At 36.1% G+C, this 16,140-nt stretch overlaps 1 protein-coding gene across 3 annotated transcripts in view; it reads right to left on the bottom strand.

The window, feature by feature from the left end:
* Positions 1-319: 319 nt before the first annotated feature.
* LOC148941358 (tribbles homolog 3-like) overlaps positions 320-16,140 on the bottom strand; it is a 61,929-nt gene continuing 46,108 nt past the window's right edge. For 2 of the 3 annotated variants that reach the window (XM_089103789.1, XM_089103790.1), the window contains exon 6: positions 320-1,246. In XM_089103789.1, coding sequence (XP_088959915.1) covers positions 1,210-1,246 — 37 coding nt within the window. In that variant the 3' untranslated portion in view covers positions 320-1,209. Of the gene's footprint in view, positions 1,247-2,347; positions 2,996-16,140 lie in introns of those variants that run through there. The other variant, XM_089103791.1, reaches the window with a different exon arrangement.

The following is a 16,140-nucleotide window of genomic DNA, read 5'->3' on the forward strand; positions in this document are numbered from 1 at the left end:
AAAATAATTAGAGTTGAAATATTTTTCCTTTTATTTCCTTTTATAATAAATTTAAGTTGTCACTGGATTCTGAGTACCGATTCTTACCCAAGCCTCAGTTAAAACACGCTACCAAATTTTTAGCCCTGATAAGCAGGGGTAACTTTACAGTAGCAAGTGAAATCAATACAACGGTAAACTGCACCAAACTGAAGGAGCAGGAGAGTGACCTAAGACTTCGATCCAACACTTGTCTCGTTTCAAAAGAATTTGCAACAAGTTTCCCGTATTTTGTCATTTGAATTTGGGAATAATTTACAAAATCACCAGCAATAAAGTCATCACGAGATACACGAGCCACAAGATATAGGTAAAAAACATTTTATGTTAAAAATATTTGGGGTAATTTTAGGGGGAAAGCTGCCCATCAGTTTGCTGGCAAGATAAAAATGGAATAAAAGAATAAGAAGAACTAAATTAGGTGTCACAGACGTAGGCTACCAATATCTAAGGATTACTTTTGTCGGCTTCATAATTATATAGATTTTTTTTCTCCTTTTTAAAACTAACAAAATAGGCACAGTTCAACATATACCTCATTTTCATTAAAGCCCAGAATGACAATTTAGCCTTCAAAGGGGTTTAAGGTGACAGCAGCCCGAATCTTATTTGTGTTAGTTTCAAAATGTTCTTTTAGTGTGACGATAAAAGTCATGAAATATATAATCAAATATTCAGTTTTAGTTTGATATGACTTTGAGTTATTCCAACGTCTTGAAAATATTATTTCCTGAAAATTGTTCTTTCTTTTCTGTAGGCTTCTTCTCAACAAAACTTGCAAATACTGTTTTTAATGTTATAATAGAAGCCCAGAAATCACAGGTTTTTCGATTGATGTGGTTTTAGGTTAACCAAAAATCTTGGAAATCGTATTCCAAGAAAATTGTTTTTTCTTCTCTATAGGCTAGATAATTTAATATCTTTCTGAAAGCACATAGAAATTTGAGCTTAAAATCAGGGCAAACGACCCTTTAAGCTATGAAGCATGTACGGCTTTGAGCATGCGTGAATTAAGGTAATGCTCCACTTTTCATGAGACCTTTCAAAATTCCTGTATTTACTATCGTCTAAAATCAGTTGTGCCATTGCATAGATATTACTTTTTTATATACTTTCGAACTAAATTACACTAAATGAAAGTAAAAACAGAAACTTTCGACAAAACATCGTTCAGGTACCGGTGTAACATCCATAGCACGCGTAGAACCTACAAAAAAATCCCTTACTAGCTTTTTAAAGACTTAACAATAAGTCAATAGAAAAAAAAAGAAACACTTTTTCTGACTGTTTGAATACCAAAACTATATATCCAAGCATACGTAAGAGTAGGCCGTAAGGACGTGTAAAACATTTGATAAAACATACTAGCTATTATAAATAGCAGTTCTGCTAACATAAATTCATCACGAGAAATACAACTTTATTTTTATCAGTATTCACACACAAAACTAAACCCGTAGCAACTTCCCATAAAAATGGTTGCTTTGTTGCTATATACTAAACATGTTCTAACTTTGTTATACTTTTTTGGTAGTAAATAAACAAGATAAAGAGTACCTAGTCTTATCTAATATTTACTTTTTTTCAAAATCAAAGCCACTCTTAAGATTGCTCCATTTTTGAGTTTATAGAGAATTTGCCCTATTTTAATTTGGCACCAAAACGGGCGGGTAACGTTTATCCCAAAATTCTCCATTTTTTTTTTTTTGCAATAGGCACTATTTGTATATTTATTTGCAACTTAAGCCCATTTTGTAAAGTACTGACTAATTTAATGAAAATACGGTAATTTTTTAAGAAAAGACCCGTTTCAAAATTATTCCGCATACAAAACCATGAACTAGCAAGAAAAAACTCCTGAAATAATATAAGTTCAAAGATAATTCACCAGATCCGAGGGCAAACCAGATTGGGATACCACTAAAATGCTCTTGTTCAGAATAGTTAAGTCTTTAGGCAGACATAGAATTTTCTTTCAGCATTATAAAAGCAAACGCATGCAAACGATATGCTTGGTTTTCTCACAAAGTGATCCAAAAGTCATAGTAAATATAACTCTAAATCCTTCTCAAGACATAAAATGTGTTTAATCAAGCCACAAAGTGCCATAATAGGTTGGGTTGCACAACCTAAATTCTCCACAATAACTCTATAAACTGTGGGCTATGCTGTAGATTCAAATTTAAGTATCTAAAAACAAGTCGCTTTTTGCAGCTTTTTTTCTGCACCAGAATCCTTCAGAATTCTGCACCAGAAAAAATATTTGAGTTTTGGGAAAAAATTTTTTATCTTGGATAAGTTAGAGTAAAAAATGCTGAAAGTGAGCTTTGACTGTAATATCGTTATAGTTCTAAAGCGGTCGTTAAATGAGGCCCTATTGAATAAATACGCAGCTTATAGCTGAAAATTTAGCTCCAGCCAGCACTTAATTTTCTTATATATAATCTATATCATTGCTGTCACACTTCTGTAAATGTTGCCAAAAACTGTTTGCAAATTTTTCTAAAAGGAGGGATCAGCAATGCAATGGGAATACAATGACACTGCTAATCTACACTACCCTACTAATCCACCCTTCAAGAATAGTTTAGAAGATAGTTTTTTTGGGCAATCATCCAAAAGGTGAGAAAAATAACAGACACAGTTTTTAGGTACAACAGCAACGATATTAAAACAAAGGAAGAATATTTAAACGTCTACACGGTCGGGAACAACTTGAATTCTCTCTTCAAACTTTTGTATTTTTAACTCAATATTTTTCAAATCTTCTGGTGAATTGAACCAAGCGTGGCTTAAAATCGTATTTGCAGAGAGACGTTCATTTGGATCTCTATTTAACATCTTACTTATCAAGCATTTGGCCTTAAAAGACATTTCAGGAGGGGTAGGCTACTATATTTTCCACCAATGATTTTTGATAACTGTCTTATTGGATTAGCATCCTGTTAAGGGGTACCTAAAAAAAGCCAGAAGATTAATTCAGGAGACCAAAGAGTGTGGAAAACACATAAAAGCAGAAAAGCAATTTCGTGTCAAAAACGAGAAACCAACAGTGTTTTGTGTTTCCTAACAAAATCACAAAGTTAAATATAAAAAAAAAACTAATGAAAAACGTTAGCCGTTTTTTAGTCTTTACGGTTTAGTTTTTTTTTGCGTTTGCTTTACGTTAAAAATCAGAGGTAACGCTGTAGCGTTGCCTATAGTAAAGGCCATACGGCTTCAAAGTTTTATTATTATTTTTTTTCCCCAGAGGCACTTCATATGGAAGGGGTCGTCGTAGAAGCTTCAAAAGGGGCTCATTCGATTGGAAATCGAGAGTTCTAGTGCCCTTTTTAATAGTCGAAAATGTTTGGTGGGCAACTCGCCCCCCCCCCCCCCCCCCCACGCCCATCATTCCCCCAAACCCATCCAATCAAAATTTTGAGATAGCCATTTTGTTCAGCGTAGTTGATTTCCAGATAGAAAATATATTTTTGAGGTAGACACTCCGCCACAACCCTCAGGGCAAGAGTTTTAAATTATGCCCTGGGGGCATATAAGGTTTTTATAGAAGGCATTGCCGTAGAAACTTCAAAACAGGGTCATTCGATTGGAAATTAAAGGGCTATTGCCCTTTTTAATAGTCCAAAATGATTGGAGGGCAACTAGCCCCCCATGCCCATCATTCCCCCAAACATCCCATCTCAGAATTTTTTGATATCCATTTGGCTAATATTAGTTAATTTCCAGAAAGAAAATACATTTTTTTGGACGATAGTTCCCAACAACCCACAAGGCACGGCTTGTATGCTATACCTTGGGGGCATAGAAGGTTCTTCTAGAAGGCGTTGTCATAGAAACTTTAAAACAGGCTCATTCAATTGGAAATTAAAGAGATAGTGCCCTTTTTAACAGTCGAAAGTGATCGGAGTGTAACTAGCACCCCTACCCCCCCCCACGCCAATCATTTCCCCAAACACATCAAATCAAAATTTTCTGATAACCATTTTGTTCAGCGTAGTTGATTTCCAGATAAAAAATATATTTTTGGGGTGGACAGTCCCCCACACCCCTCAGGGCAAGGGTTTTAAGTTATGCCCTGGGGGCATATAAGGTTTTTATAGAAGGCGTTGTCGTAGAAACTTCAAAACAGGCTCATTCGATTGGAAATTAAAGGGCTAGTGCCCTTTTTAATAGTCGAAAATGATTGGAGGGCAACTAGCACCCCCCCCCACGCCCATCATTCCTCCAAACACAGCCAATCAAAATTTTCAGATAGCCATTTTGTTCAGCGTAGTTGATTTCCAGATAGAAAATATATTTTTGAGGTGGACACTCCCCCACAACCCTCAGGGCAAGGGTTTTAATTTATGCCCTGGGGGCATATAAGGTTTTTATAGAAGGCGTTGCCGTAGAAACTTTAAAGGGCTATTGCCCTTTTTAATAGTCCAAAATGATTGGAGGGCAACTAGCCCCCAACGCCCAACATTCCCCAAAACACATCCAATCAAAATTTTGAGATAGCCATTTTGTTCAGCGTATGTGATTTCCAGAAAGAAAATATACATTTGAGGAGGATACTCCCCCACAACCCTCAGGGCAAGGGTTTTAAGTTATGCCCTGGGGGCATAGAAGGTTTTTATAGAAGGCGTTGTCTTAGAAACTTCAAAAAAGGCTCATTCAATAAGAAATTAAAGAGATAGTGCCCTTTTTAACAGTCGAAAGTGATCGGAGTGTAACTAGCCCCCCTCCCCCCCCACGCCAATCATTTCCCCAAACACATCCAATCAAAATTTTCTGATAACCATTTTGTTCAGCTTAGTTGATTTCCAGATAAAAAATATATTTTTGAGGTGGACAGTCCCCCACACCCCTCAGGGCAAGGGTTTTAAGTTATGCCCTGGGGCATATAAGGTTTTTAAACAAAGCGTTGTTGTATAAACCTAAAAACAGGCTCATTCGATTTGAAATTAAAGGGATAGTGACCTTTTTAATAGTCGAAAGTTCTTGGAAGGCAACTAGCCCTCCCCCCACGCCCATCATTCCCCCAAACCCATCCAATCAAAATTTTGAGATAGCCATTTTCTTCAGCGTAGTTGAATCCCAGACATAAAATATATTTTTGAGGAGGATACTCCCCCACAACCCTCAGGGCAAGGGTTTTAAGTTATGCCCTGGGGACATATAAGGTTTTTATAGAAGGCGTTGTCGTAGAAACTTCAAAACATGCTCACACAATTGGAAATTAAAGAGCTAGTTCCCTTTTTAACAGTCGAAAGTGATCGGTGTATAACTAGCCCCCCTCCCCCCACGCCAATCATTTCCCAAAACACATCCAATCAAAATTTTCAGATAACCATTTTGTTCAGCGTAGTTGATTTCCAGATAAAAAATATATTTTTGGGGTGGACAGTCCCCCAAAACCCTCAGGGCAAGGGGTTTAAGATATGCCCTGGGGGCATATAAGGTTTTTATAGTAGGCGTTGTCGTAGAAACTTCAGAACAGGCTCCTTCGATTGGAAATGAAAGGGCTATTGCCCTTTTTAATAGTCCAAAATGATTGGAGGGCAACTAGCCCCCCCCCAGATCCCTCAGTTCCCCCCAAATATCCCATAAAAAGCTTGAGAGACATATATTGTGCAAAATTGTGGAATTCCAGGTAGAAAATATATTTGTTAGGTGAATAATCCTCCCCCAACGTCAGGACCAGGGGTTTAAGTAATGACCTGGTGACATAAAAGGTTCTTATAGACCGTGTTGTCTTAGAAACTTTAAAACATGTTTATTCGACTGGAAATTAAAGGGCTAGTGCCCTTTTTAATAGTAGAAAGTGATTGGAGTGTAACTAGCCCCCTTCCCACCTCCCCACGCCCATCATTTCCCCAAACACGTCCAATCAAAATTTTCAGATAGCCATTTTGTTCAGCGTAGTTGATTTCCAGATAGAAAATATATTTTTGAGGAGGACACTCCCCCACAACCCTCAGGGCAAGGGTTTTAAGTTATGCCCTGGGGGCATATAAGGTTTTTATAGAAGGTTTTGTCGTAGAAAATTCAAAATAGGCTCATTCGATGGAAAATTAATGGGCTAGTTCCCTTTTAAATTGTCGAAAGTGACTGGTGGGCAAATAGCCCCCCCCCCCACGCCCATCATTTCCCCAAACACCTCCAAGTAAAATTTTGAGATAGCCATTTTGTTCAGCGTATTTGATTTCCAGATAGATAATACGTTTTTGAGGAGGAAACTCCCCCAGAACCTTCTGGGCAAGGGTTTCCAGATATGCCCTGGGGGCAAATAAGGTTTTCATAGAAGGCTTTGTCGTAGAAACTTCAAAAAAGGTTTATTCGATTGGAAATTCAAAGGGGTAGTGCCCTTTTTAATAGTCAAAAGTGATTGGAGGGCAACTAGCCCCCACCCCTACGCCCATCATTCCCCTAAACACATCCAATCAAAATTTTGAGATAGCCATTTTTATTCAGCGTAGTTGATTTCCAGATTGAAAATGTATTTTTGAGGAGGACACTCCCCCACAACCCTCAGGGCAAGGGTTTTAAGTTATGCCCTGGGGGCATTTAAGGTTTTTATAAAAGGTGTTGTCGTAGAAACTTCAAAACAGACTCATTCGATTGGAAATTAAAGGGCTAGTGCCCTTTCTAATAGTCAAAAGTGATTGGAGGGCATCTATCCCCCCCCCCTCCGCCCATCATTTCCTCAAACACATCCAATCAAACTTTTGAGATAGCCATTTTGCTCGGAGTAGCTGATTTCCAGATAGAAAAGATATTTTTGAGGATGACACTCCCCCACAACCCTCCGCAATAGTTTTAAGTGAGGCCCTGGGGGCATATAAGGTTTTTATAGAAGGCGTTGTCGTAGAAACTTCAAAACAGGCACATTCAATTGTAAATTCAAAGGGCTAGTGCCCTTTTTAATAGTTGAAAGTGATTGGAGGGCAACTGGCCCCCCCCCCCACGCCCATCATTCCCTCCAACATATCCACTCGAAAATTGGAGGTAGCCCATTTGTTAAGCGTAGTTGATTTCCAGATAGAGATTATTTTTTTTAGGAGGACAATCTCTCCCAATCCTTAGGGCAAGGGTTTTAAGTTACGTCCTTGGAGTATATAAGGTTTTTTATAAAAGGCGGTGTCGTAGAAACTTCAAAAAAGGCTCATTCGATTGGAAATTCCAAGGGCTAGTGCCCTTTGTAATAGTCGAATGTGATTTGAGGGCAACTAACCCCCTTCTCACGCCCACCTTTTCCCCAAACACATCCAATCAAAATTTTAAGACAGCCATTTTATTAAACGTAGTTTTAAGCTCTGGAAATTAGGTCTTTGAGGATTACAACTCCCCCAAAGCCCTCAGGGCAAGGGTTTGAATTTAAAGATTCTCCGAATCCTTCATATTATTTCTTATGGCAGGATGCTCGTATGAACTTTAGAGAGGGCTCGTTTGATTGGAAATTGAAAGTTCTTGTTCAACTTTTAAGAGTCAAAAGAGATTGAAGGGCAACTAGCCCCTCTCCCTCCTCCACGCCCTAAATGCATCAGATAAATATTTTTAGATAGACATTTTGTTAAAATAGTTCAAAGTTCAGATAATGAAAACTCCGGTGTCGACACAGCCCACCCGGGCCCAGGGGTAGGCGTTGTAAGTTATGCCCTGGGGCATAGCTTATTAAGGGGGGTTTATAACTTGTGGTAAGGGGTTCTGTATGGGAAGAACACATAGAAAATCTATTATAATTATCAAATTATAAGGTTAAAATACATACTCTGTGATAGATGAAAAATTGTTTTGGCACACAAATTCCTATTAAGGTCAATTCCAAACAGCCGTGATCCCTTTGTGTCAGCAAGTGAAATTGTCTAAACCCCCTTATTGGAGCTATTTTTTCAATCCATTCATTGTTGTCAATCGCTGTCCACAAGTTATGCAAGCTGTCTATTGTTCATATATAAGGTTTTTATTAAACAGCTAATCGTATAGACTTTGATAAAAGCCTCATTCGATTTAAATTGAAAGTTCTAGATCCGTTTTTTAAAGTCAAGAATAATTGGACAGTAAGCATAACCCCTCCCCCCCCCCATGCCAAAAAAAAACTTGAAACGTTTTGCAATCAGAAAACGAACAAAAATTAATTTAAAAAAACTTTCCGAAAAATAATTTTTTAAAAAAAAAGTAAATGCCATTTTAAACTTAAGCTCAGGAGATACAAATACATGTTAAAATTCAAAATCAAAACGACCAAAAATTACTATTAAAGAATAAATGAAACTCAAAACGAACAGACATTAAATAAACAATCATAGCAAAAAAGATACAACAAGTAATAACATAAATGAATAAACAGATCTTAAAGCGAGTAATGCTTAGATTGAATATGAAAATTTAGCTTAAAACTAAAACAAATATCTTGCTATTAAAGTATAAATAAAACTGAAAACAAACAGAAATTAAATAAACAATCAATACGAACAAACATACAAGATGTATTAATGTAAATGAATAAACAAATCTTAAAACGAGTTAACTTACAATTGAATCTGTAAATCCAGTTTGAATCGAATAAAAATCAATACAAACATGAGTTTGGGTTTCGCCTCACTGCAGAAGCCTAAGACCTACAGCGTCATTGGCGCTTTACTGAAAACAAATTATATTACAAATGTTTTCTTTTGTATTTAATATTGAAAATAAATATTAAAATTACATTAAAATTTTGAACTGATGAGCTTTTAGCAATTAATATCATTATGCATCAAATATTCAGTTTAATTTATTAGTTCTTTTCAAGATTGGTCAAGGGAAACATAGTTTCACTACAAGCAAAATTTGGATACTGCCCCCTTCTTTAACTGTAAAAAACTAAAGCCTTCTGCGTCATTGGTGCTTCACTGAAAACGAATTACTCATATATTACAAATTTGTTATTTTCCGGTTTTTACATCATTTAAAATTAAAATAGAAATTAGAGTGAAAAAAAAAACTTTAACTGATTGATCTTTCAACAATTAATGTCATTATATATCTAATAGTGGATATGATTTTGTTTATACATTCCAAGACTGTTCAAGATTCATAATGCTTTGCCATTTTTTTTTTAACTGTGCCATTTTTTTTAACTAATCGTGTTAGTTTGTTATGAAAACATTCTATGGCTTATAGGCATTTCTATTTGAGCGGAAAACTGCACCTCAAACTTTTTTGGAACATGTATTTTCTTGCATGAAACACCAAAATATAATAAAATGTCAAGTTTCGGAGTGTTCCACCACTCGCAAGCAAGTGCCATTGGTATTTTTGAATCCACATGGTCAATATAGGGGGTGGAGGGTAGGCTAATTCTCGTAGCAGCCCCATTCCGTCGTGGTATGGTTCACATTTTAAACACCTGGCGTCCTGACTATCATATAATCTACCAAGCATACAACTACCCCAAATCAGTATCAATAAATAAATGAAACCCATAACGAAAAAAAATTAAAATAGATATTAGATTAACGAGTATAACTTGATGTAAGTAGGGTTCAAAACCCCTATTCTTTCTAAAAGCCAGAATATAATTTGTACTTTACTGAAAACTAATTAAAATAAGTTTAATGAAAAAAATGTGCATTGTCAATTTAATATACATATGCTGATATTTATTCCCTAAAATCTTAATTAATTTTTGATTTCTTAAAGTTACAAAAGTGAAAATATTTCAAAGAATTGTTTTCAGTAAAGCGTCAATAACGCAGTAGGTTTTAGGCTTCTGCAGTGAGACGATACCCAAACTCTTGTTTGTAGTTTTTTTATTCGATTCCAACTTGATTTGCATATTCAATTTAAGTTTTACTCGGTTTAAGATTTATTTACTCATTTACATTAATATATATTGTATGTCTGTTCGTATTGATTGTTTATTTAATTTCTGTTCGTTTTAAGTTTCATTTATACTTTAATAGCAAAATATTTGTTTTCGTTTTAAGCTAGATTTTCCTATTCAATCTAAGCATTACTCGCTTTAAGATTTATTTATTCATTTATATTATTACTTGTTGTATGTTTTTGTTATGATTGTTTATTTAATTTCTGCTCGTTTTTGGTTTCATCTATTCTTTAATAGTAATTTTTGGTCGTTTTGAGTTGAAATTTTAACAGGTATTTGTATATGATAAGGTTAAGTTTAAAATTGCCTTTAGTTTTCTTTGAAAAAAATATTTTTAGGAATGTTTGTACTTATTAATTACAGATAAAAGAACCACTTTTGCCAAACGGGCACATAAGCATATCTGCGTATATTTTTTCGTACTAGCCTAGCTCTAACTAGCTCTATTTATTTATCAAATAAAAAAGAAAGCAAGTTTTTTTCAACTGAATGTAAGAAGCAACATTAAAACTTAAAACGAACAGAAATGATTCTGTATATGAAGAGGGTTGCCCCTTCCTCAACCCTCGCTCACTGCGCTAAGGTCTAAAAGCTCTTTAAAAATACTTCTTATTCAAAATCAAGAGCCCTTGTTTTTAAGCAGCCTTTCCTAAAGAATTAGGAAAAAAAAAGTTCAAACTTTAGCGTAAAGAGCGAGGGTTGAGGAAGAGACAGACGAAGGAAATTTCTCCCTGTGAAAAATCACCCCTCCTATCAGAAAATTACCCCGAAAAATTTCCGTATGTTTTCCCGGAAATTTCCGTAATTTTTCCGTATATTTCTCCGGGCAAATTGCGTAACTTACAGCTCTTTTCCAAGGGACTATAGAGTGTCATTTTTTCACCAAAAGCACTGTTATTGGATCTTTTGACTATGTTGAATTAAATGGCCATCTTGAAATTTTAATCGTATGTCTTTGGGGAAAAATTGGGCGTGGGAGGGATGCTAGGTACCCTCCAATCTTTTTGGTCCCCTAAAAAGGGCACTAGAAATTTTGATTTCCACTCGAATGAGCTATCTCGCGATATTCTAGGACCATCAGTTCAATACGATCACCCCTTGGAAAAGAAAGAACAAAAAATATCCGTGATCTTTCTTCTGCCAAAAATACAAATTCGCACATCTTTGTAGATAGGACCTTGAGACCTGTACATTAGGGTTCTCTGATATGCTGAATCAGTGGTACGATTTTTGCTAATATCGGTAGATTTTTGGGGTGTTTCCCACCTTTTTTTGAAAATCAGGCAAATTTTATCTGGCTCGTAGCTCTTGATGTGCTACATTAAACTTAATGAACTTTATATATTTGGAATCAGCATAAAAAGCCAATTCTTTTGCCGTATCTACTGTTATCAAAATTCCATTTTTTGGAGTTTCGGTTACTATTGGGCGGAGTTGCTTCTTACTTACAGTTCGTTACCGTTAACTATATGATTATTCAAGAGTCTGCGTACGGTAAAATTTCAGGGGAAACAAAAAAAAAATCCCCAAAAACTGCCCGTTCGTTATGCTTGTAAGTTGTCTTTGATTGAACGCAGAATACGTAACGACTGCCCTACGCTTTCCTTCTTTGTCTTACCATTAGTTCCAATATTACAGTTGGCAAGAAAACTTTTTTCTGGGTGGAGTTCACGGTAAATACTTTTATTTAAATATTTTTATAGTACTCTTTGGTAAATCTTTTTAAATTGAAAAGATGATGTTTTCCTATTTGAAGATCCGATCCTCTAAACAGAAAAAGTTAAACAAAAGCGTTTAGAAAGAGATACCAATACAAAAACAATTTGCCATAGACTGAAGAAGCTTACACTTCTCTGAAGAGCTAAGTTTCATTAGTTTCGTTTAGTTTCCACATTAAGTTTCAACTTATTGCCCTTAATGATTAGGTAGTTAAGTACCTAATGATTTTAGGATAACCTTAATTAAGCCACTTTATAAGAAAGGTGATAAAAGTGAGTGTGGTAATTATCGAGGCATTAGTCTGGTCTCTGTAGGTAGCAAATTACTTAGTAATATGATACTTTTTAAACTGAGAGATGCCGTAGACAAAGTTTTAAGAGAAGAGCAGTGCGGTTTTAGAAAAGGTAGAGGATGTATCGACCAAATTTCCACTCTTTGGTTAATAATTTAGAAGTGCCTGAGTTATCAAACACCTTTGGTCCTCAGTTTTATAGATTATGAGTAAGCGTTCGATTCTGCTGATAGAAGAGCTTGAGTGAAGGTCTTATCCTTGTATGGTATACCAGACAAATACATTAAAGTGATTAGCGCTATATACGAGAATAACACTGCTTCGGTTAAGGTAGGAAATGAGGTTAGCAGCTGGTTTTGTATTAAATCAGGAGTTAAGTAGAGTTGTGTTCTATCCCCCTTTATATGGATCATTTTGATGTACTTTGTCTTAAGGCGCACTGGAAAGGCAATGGGAGACCACGGAATCAAATGGAGAGGAAAAAGTCTCCTTGACTTAGATTATGCTGATGATTTAAGCATCCTAGATGAAAGTGTGAGCAAAACGAATGAGGTTTCAGAGGTTTTGCGAGTTAAGGGTGCTAGAATAGGTTTGGAAACTAAATGTTAAGAAGATTAAGTCGCTAAGGCTAGGAATAAGTGAAGATGAAAAGGTGAAGTTGGGTATGAAAAGATTGATCAGGTGGACAGCTTCACTTACCTTGGTAGCATTATTAGTAAAGTGGTGGGAGCAGTGAAGATGTCAAAAGTAGAATAGCCAAGGCTCAAAGTGTTTTTTCAAAGTTAAAAATACTTTGGAAGAATAGGAAGACAAGTCTGCAAACCAAGATTAGAATATTAGAAGCTACAGTGATGACAGTGGTCAAATATGGCTCTGAAGCATGGGCGCTCCGAAAAGCGGATGAAGATTTGCTAGATGTTTTCCATAGAAATTGCCTACGGAATGTTCTGGGTATCCGGCTGAGTGACCGTATTTCAAAGAAGGCTATACGAAAAATGTGGTTCAATACCGCTCTCTAGGGCTATAATGAAAGAAAGGTTGAGGTGGCTAATGCACGTTGTGCGGATGAAGGATGACAGATTGCCGAAGATTGTTCTTTTCGGCCAACCGTCTAGGGCTAAAAGGAAAGCAGGTCGTCCTTGTCTGAGGTTGGAGGACATCATAAAGAAAGATTTAAAGGGAATGGGAACTTCATGGGAGGGTGTAAAAAGGGAGGTTTTAAATAGATTGGGATGGAGGAGGAGCGTGTGTAGCTGTGTTGGCCTCAGGCGGCTTGGTGCTGCGGTGAGTTGTTAGTAGTAGTAGTAGTTAATGCCCTTAGGTGTTCGCAATATATTATAGATACACCATTTGGTAAGATGGATATACGTAGCGTCTTTTAGTTCAAAATCCCCCTCAACATACCCTGAAAATTTCAGCTTAATATCCTTAGCCATTACTCAGATCTTGGTTATATTTACTTTCTACAACCTGGGTGCACATAGTGTCTTTTGATTTAGTTCAACATACCCTCAATATTCCTGAAAGATTCAACTTCTCATAGTGTCTTTGATTAAGTTCAACATTCCCCTTTAATATTTCCTGAAAGATCCAAATAAATACCCCTATTTATTCCCACGATGTTATAGATAAGTTCTTGGCAACATCAATGCGCATAGTGTCTTTTGATTTACTCCAAAATGCTCCTCAATATGCTCCGGAAGTTTCAGTGTAATACAATACACGATCCCTTAGATATCGAAGATACGCCTTCGTGACAACCTGAGAAGGGGCGTTGTTTGGGGTGGGGGGGGGGGCAGGGGGAGTTCCCCCCCAGTAATTTGTAGAAAAATACAATTATATAGTCCATGCCTCTTGATTATCCGGATATAATTTCATTGGGGGATTATCCCCAATGAAAATTCTGGAGCTACTCCCCTGAGCCTGGATGACCATAGTGGCGGATCCAGGTGGGGGCGCTTGGGGCACCCTCTGGGGGCAAGGGGGAAACTGCCCCCCCAGTAATTTGGAGAAAAAATATTACATGTCCCACGCCCCTCGACTATCCGGATATGGACCCCTCTTGCCCCCCCCCCCAATAAAAATGCTGCAGCTACTTCCCTGAACCTAGATGGCCACAGTGGAGAATCCAGGTGGGGCACGGGGGCACCCCCCCCCCCCCCCCCCCTAACGTTGTGGCAGATTTGGGGGTTGGTACCGCTTGCTCTGGTTGGGTTGGGACGAAAGTTTTTTTTTGTAATTGGTTTTTAATAGTTGAGTTATCAACAAGTTTTTAGTTGTTACGACTGTTTCTTTTTGCAAACAAGTTTGAAACGAAGTTTCAGTTACTTTGTGTGGTCTCTGTTAGACTTTACTGGTGACGCATACTGCCTAAGAGTATTTAATTAAATGTAGATTGATCAAGGAAGTCTGTCCGTATTACTACACAAGCCAACTGGGAGGCAAAAATCTTCATTTCGCAATAATAAGGAGGGGGTATTTAACTAGCTTCTTTAGGCTGTCGATATGATATTTCAGGATTGTGCTGTTACAACGGGGCTGAAAAACTGTCAAAAATTGGTTTTCGATTTTTGCTATGGCACAGAGTCGAAGAAATTGATATCATTACTTATTTTGGCTGTCATAAAATATGGGTTTGCTTTTTTTTGCGAAGCGGGGTGGTTTTTACAACATTGTTGTTTTTTTAGGGGATTTATATAAAAGAAAGTACATGTATGAGAAGCGCAAACATATTATTAATTTACGTTTTGGATTTCGGTGAGTAACTGGTGGCTACTTTAATGCCTATTTTCATCTAATTAAAGTTCTTCATTATATGAAATATCCCTTCCTCAGTTCATTCTAAAACATTAAAATAAAAGCCTAACTCTTTAGAAATATCTGAACTTTACTAAAGGTTCGTATAAGTATACACTTAAAACTAAGTATACGAGTCGAAATACTCCTTCAAAGGTCTGAGTAATCACTTAAGAAAAATAGATTTTCGAAAAATTGTTTATAAAAGAAGGCAAATAATTACGTGTTTATTATTTTTTTTCTAACCGGTATAGATGGGTCTCTGATTTCTCAGTTTGAATGAGTGGAATGGTATTGATTTGTTTTAAACATTTACTAACGAAATGTTGAAAAAAAATGGATATTCACACCACTTGAGTTAACCACGGAAACGGAATACAACTACAATATTACTTCAGAATTTCTCACCTTCTCAATACCAACCAGTCACAAAATATATTTACGTTTTTGGTGTTGCACACAAGTTATAGTTATGTTTTGGGGTTGCACATATTTGTCCATAAAATTGAATAAACTGCTATATAAACCGCTGAGGATTTTTATGCTTGCTTTGATACATGCCATCCAATCATATTTCCACGATTGGTTGTTTATAAATCAAAATGTTTACAGGACAATCTCCTTACTCAGTGCTAAATCTGAGTCGATGTTTCAAATTTTATCTTTTTGCTCAACAGACATATTGAGATTTAAACGTTTAAACTGAATATATGAAAATCCCAAGAAAAAAAAAATTAATTCGAAATCTACCACAGTTTGAAACCCTGAGAATTTAAATCACCAATCTATATCTATCAAATACAAAAATAACAAACAAATTTTATCTTTTTGCTCAACAGACATATTGAGATTTAAACGTTTAAACTGAAGATATGAAAATCCCAAGAAAAAAAAAATTTATTCGAAATCTACCACAGTTTGAAACCCTGAGAATTTAAATCACCAGTCTATACCCATCAAATACAAAAATAACAAACACATAATTACTTTTTTTAAGGCGTATTTCGACTCGTATACTTAGTTTTAAGCACATGCCTAAATGCATCTTTATTAGAGTTCATAGTTTTCCTATGATTTGGTCTTTATTCGAATCTTTAAGATGAATAGAAGAGGAAATACTAACGAAGAGCTCTAAACTGACGGGACTGTAGACTGACAGGACTAGCCATTATAAACGTTCAATGAAATATTGAGGTAGACATTGACCGTGTAATAAATAGATATGGCAGAAGTAGAAATAAGGAAATAGATTTTTTTCGTATAAAATTGTGAACTCTGTCATTTAAGCAAAATATATCGAACTTAGAAAGTGGAAAGATAAGCTACGTTGTTATTAAAAATGAAATTCTGATTAGAAAATTTTGAGATTTCGTCAAAGTTGACACTGTTTATTAAAACACTTTTTCTAAAAAAAGAAACTAGTGATTAATTATTGCTT

This window comes from Artemia sp. Qi Xiang Cuo, chromosome 18 (assembly GCF_049724085.1).
Source record: "Artemia sp. Qi Xiang Cuo chromosome 18, ASM4972408v1, whole genome shotgun sequence".
NCBI lineage: Eukaryota > Metazoa > Arthropoda > Branchiopoda > Anostraca > Artemiidae > Artemia > Artemia sp. Qi Xiang Cuo.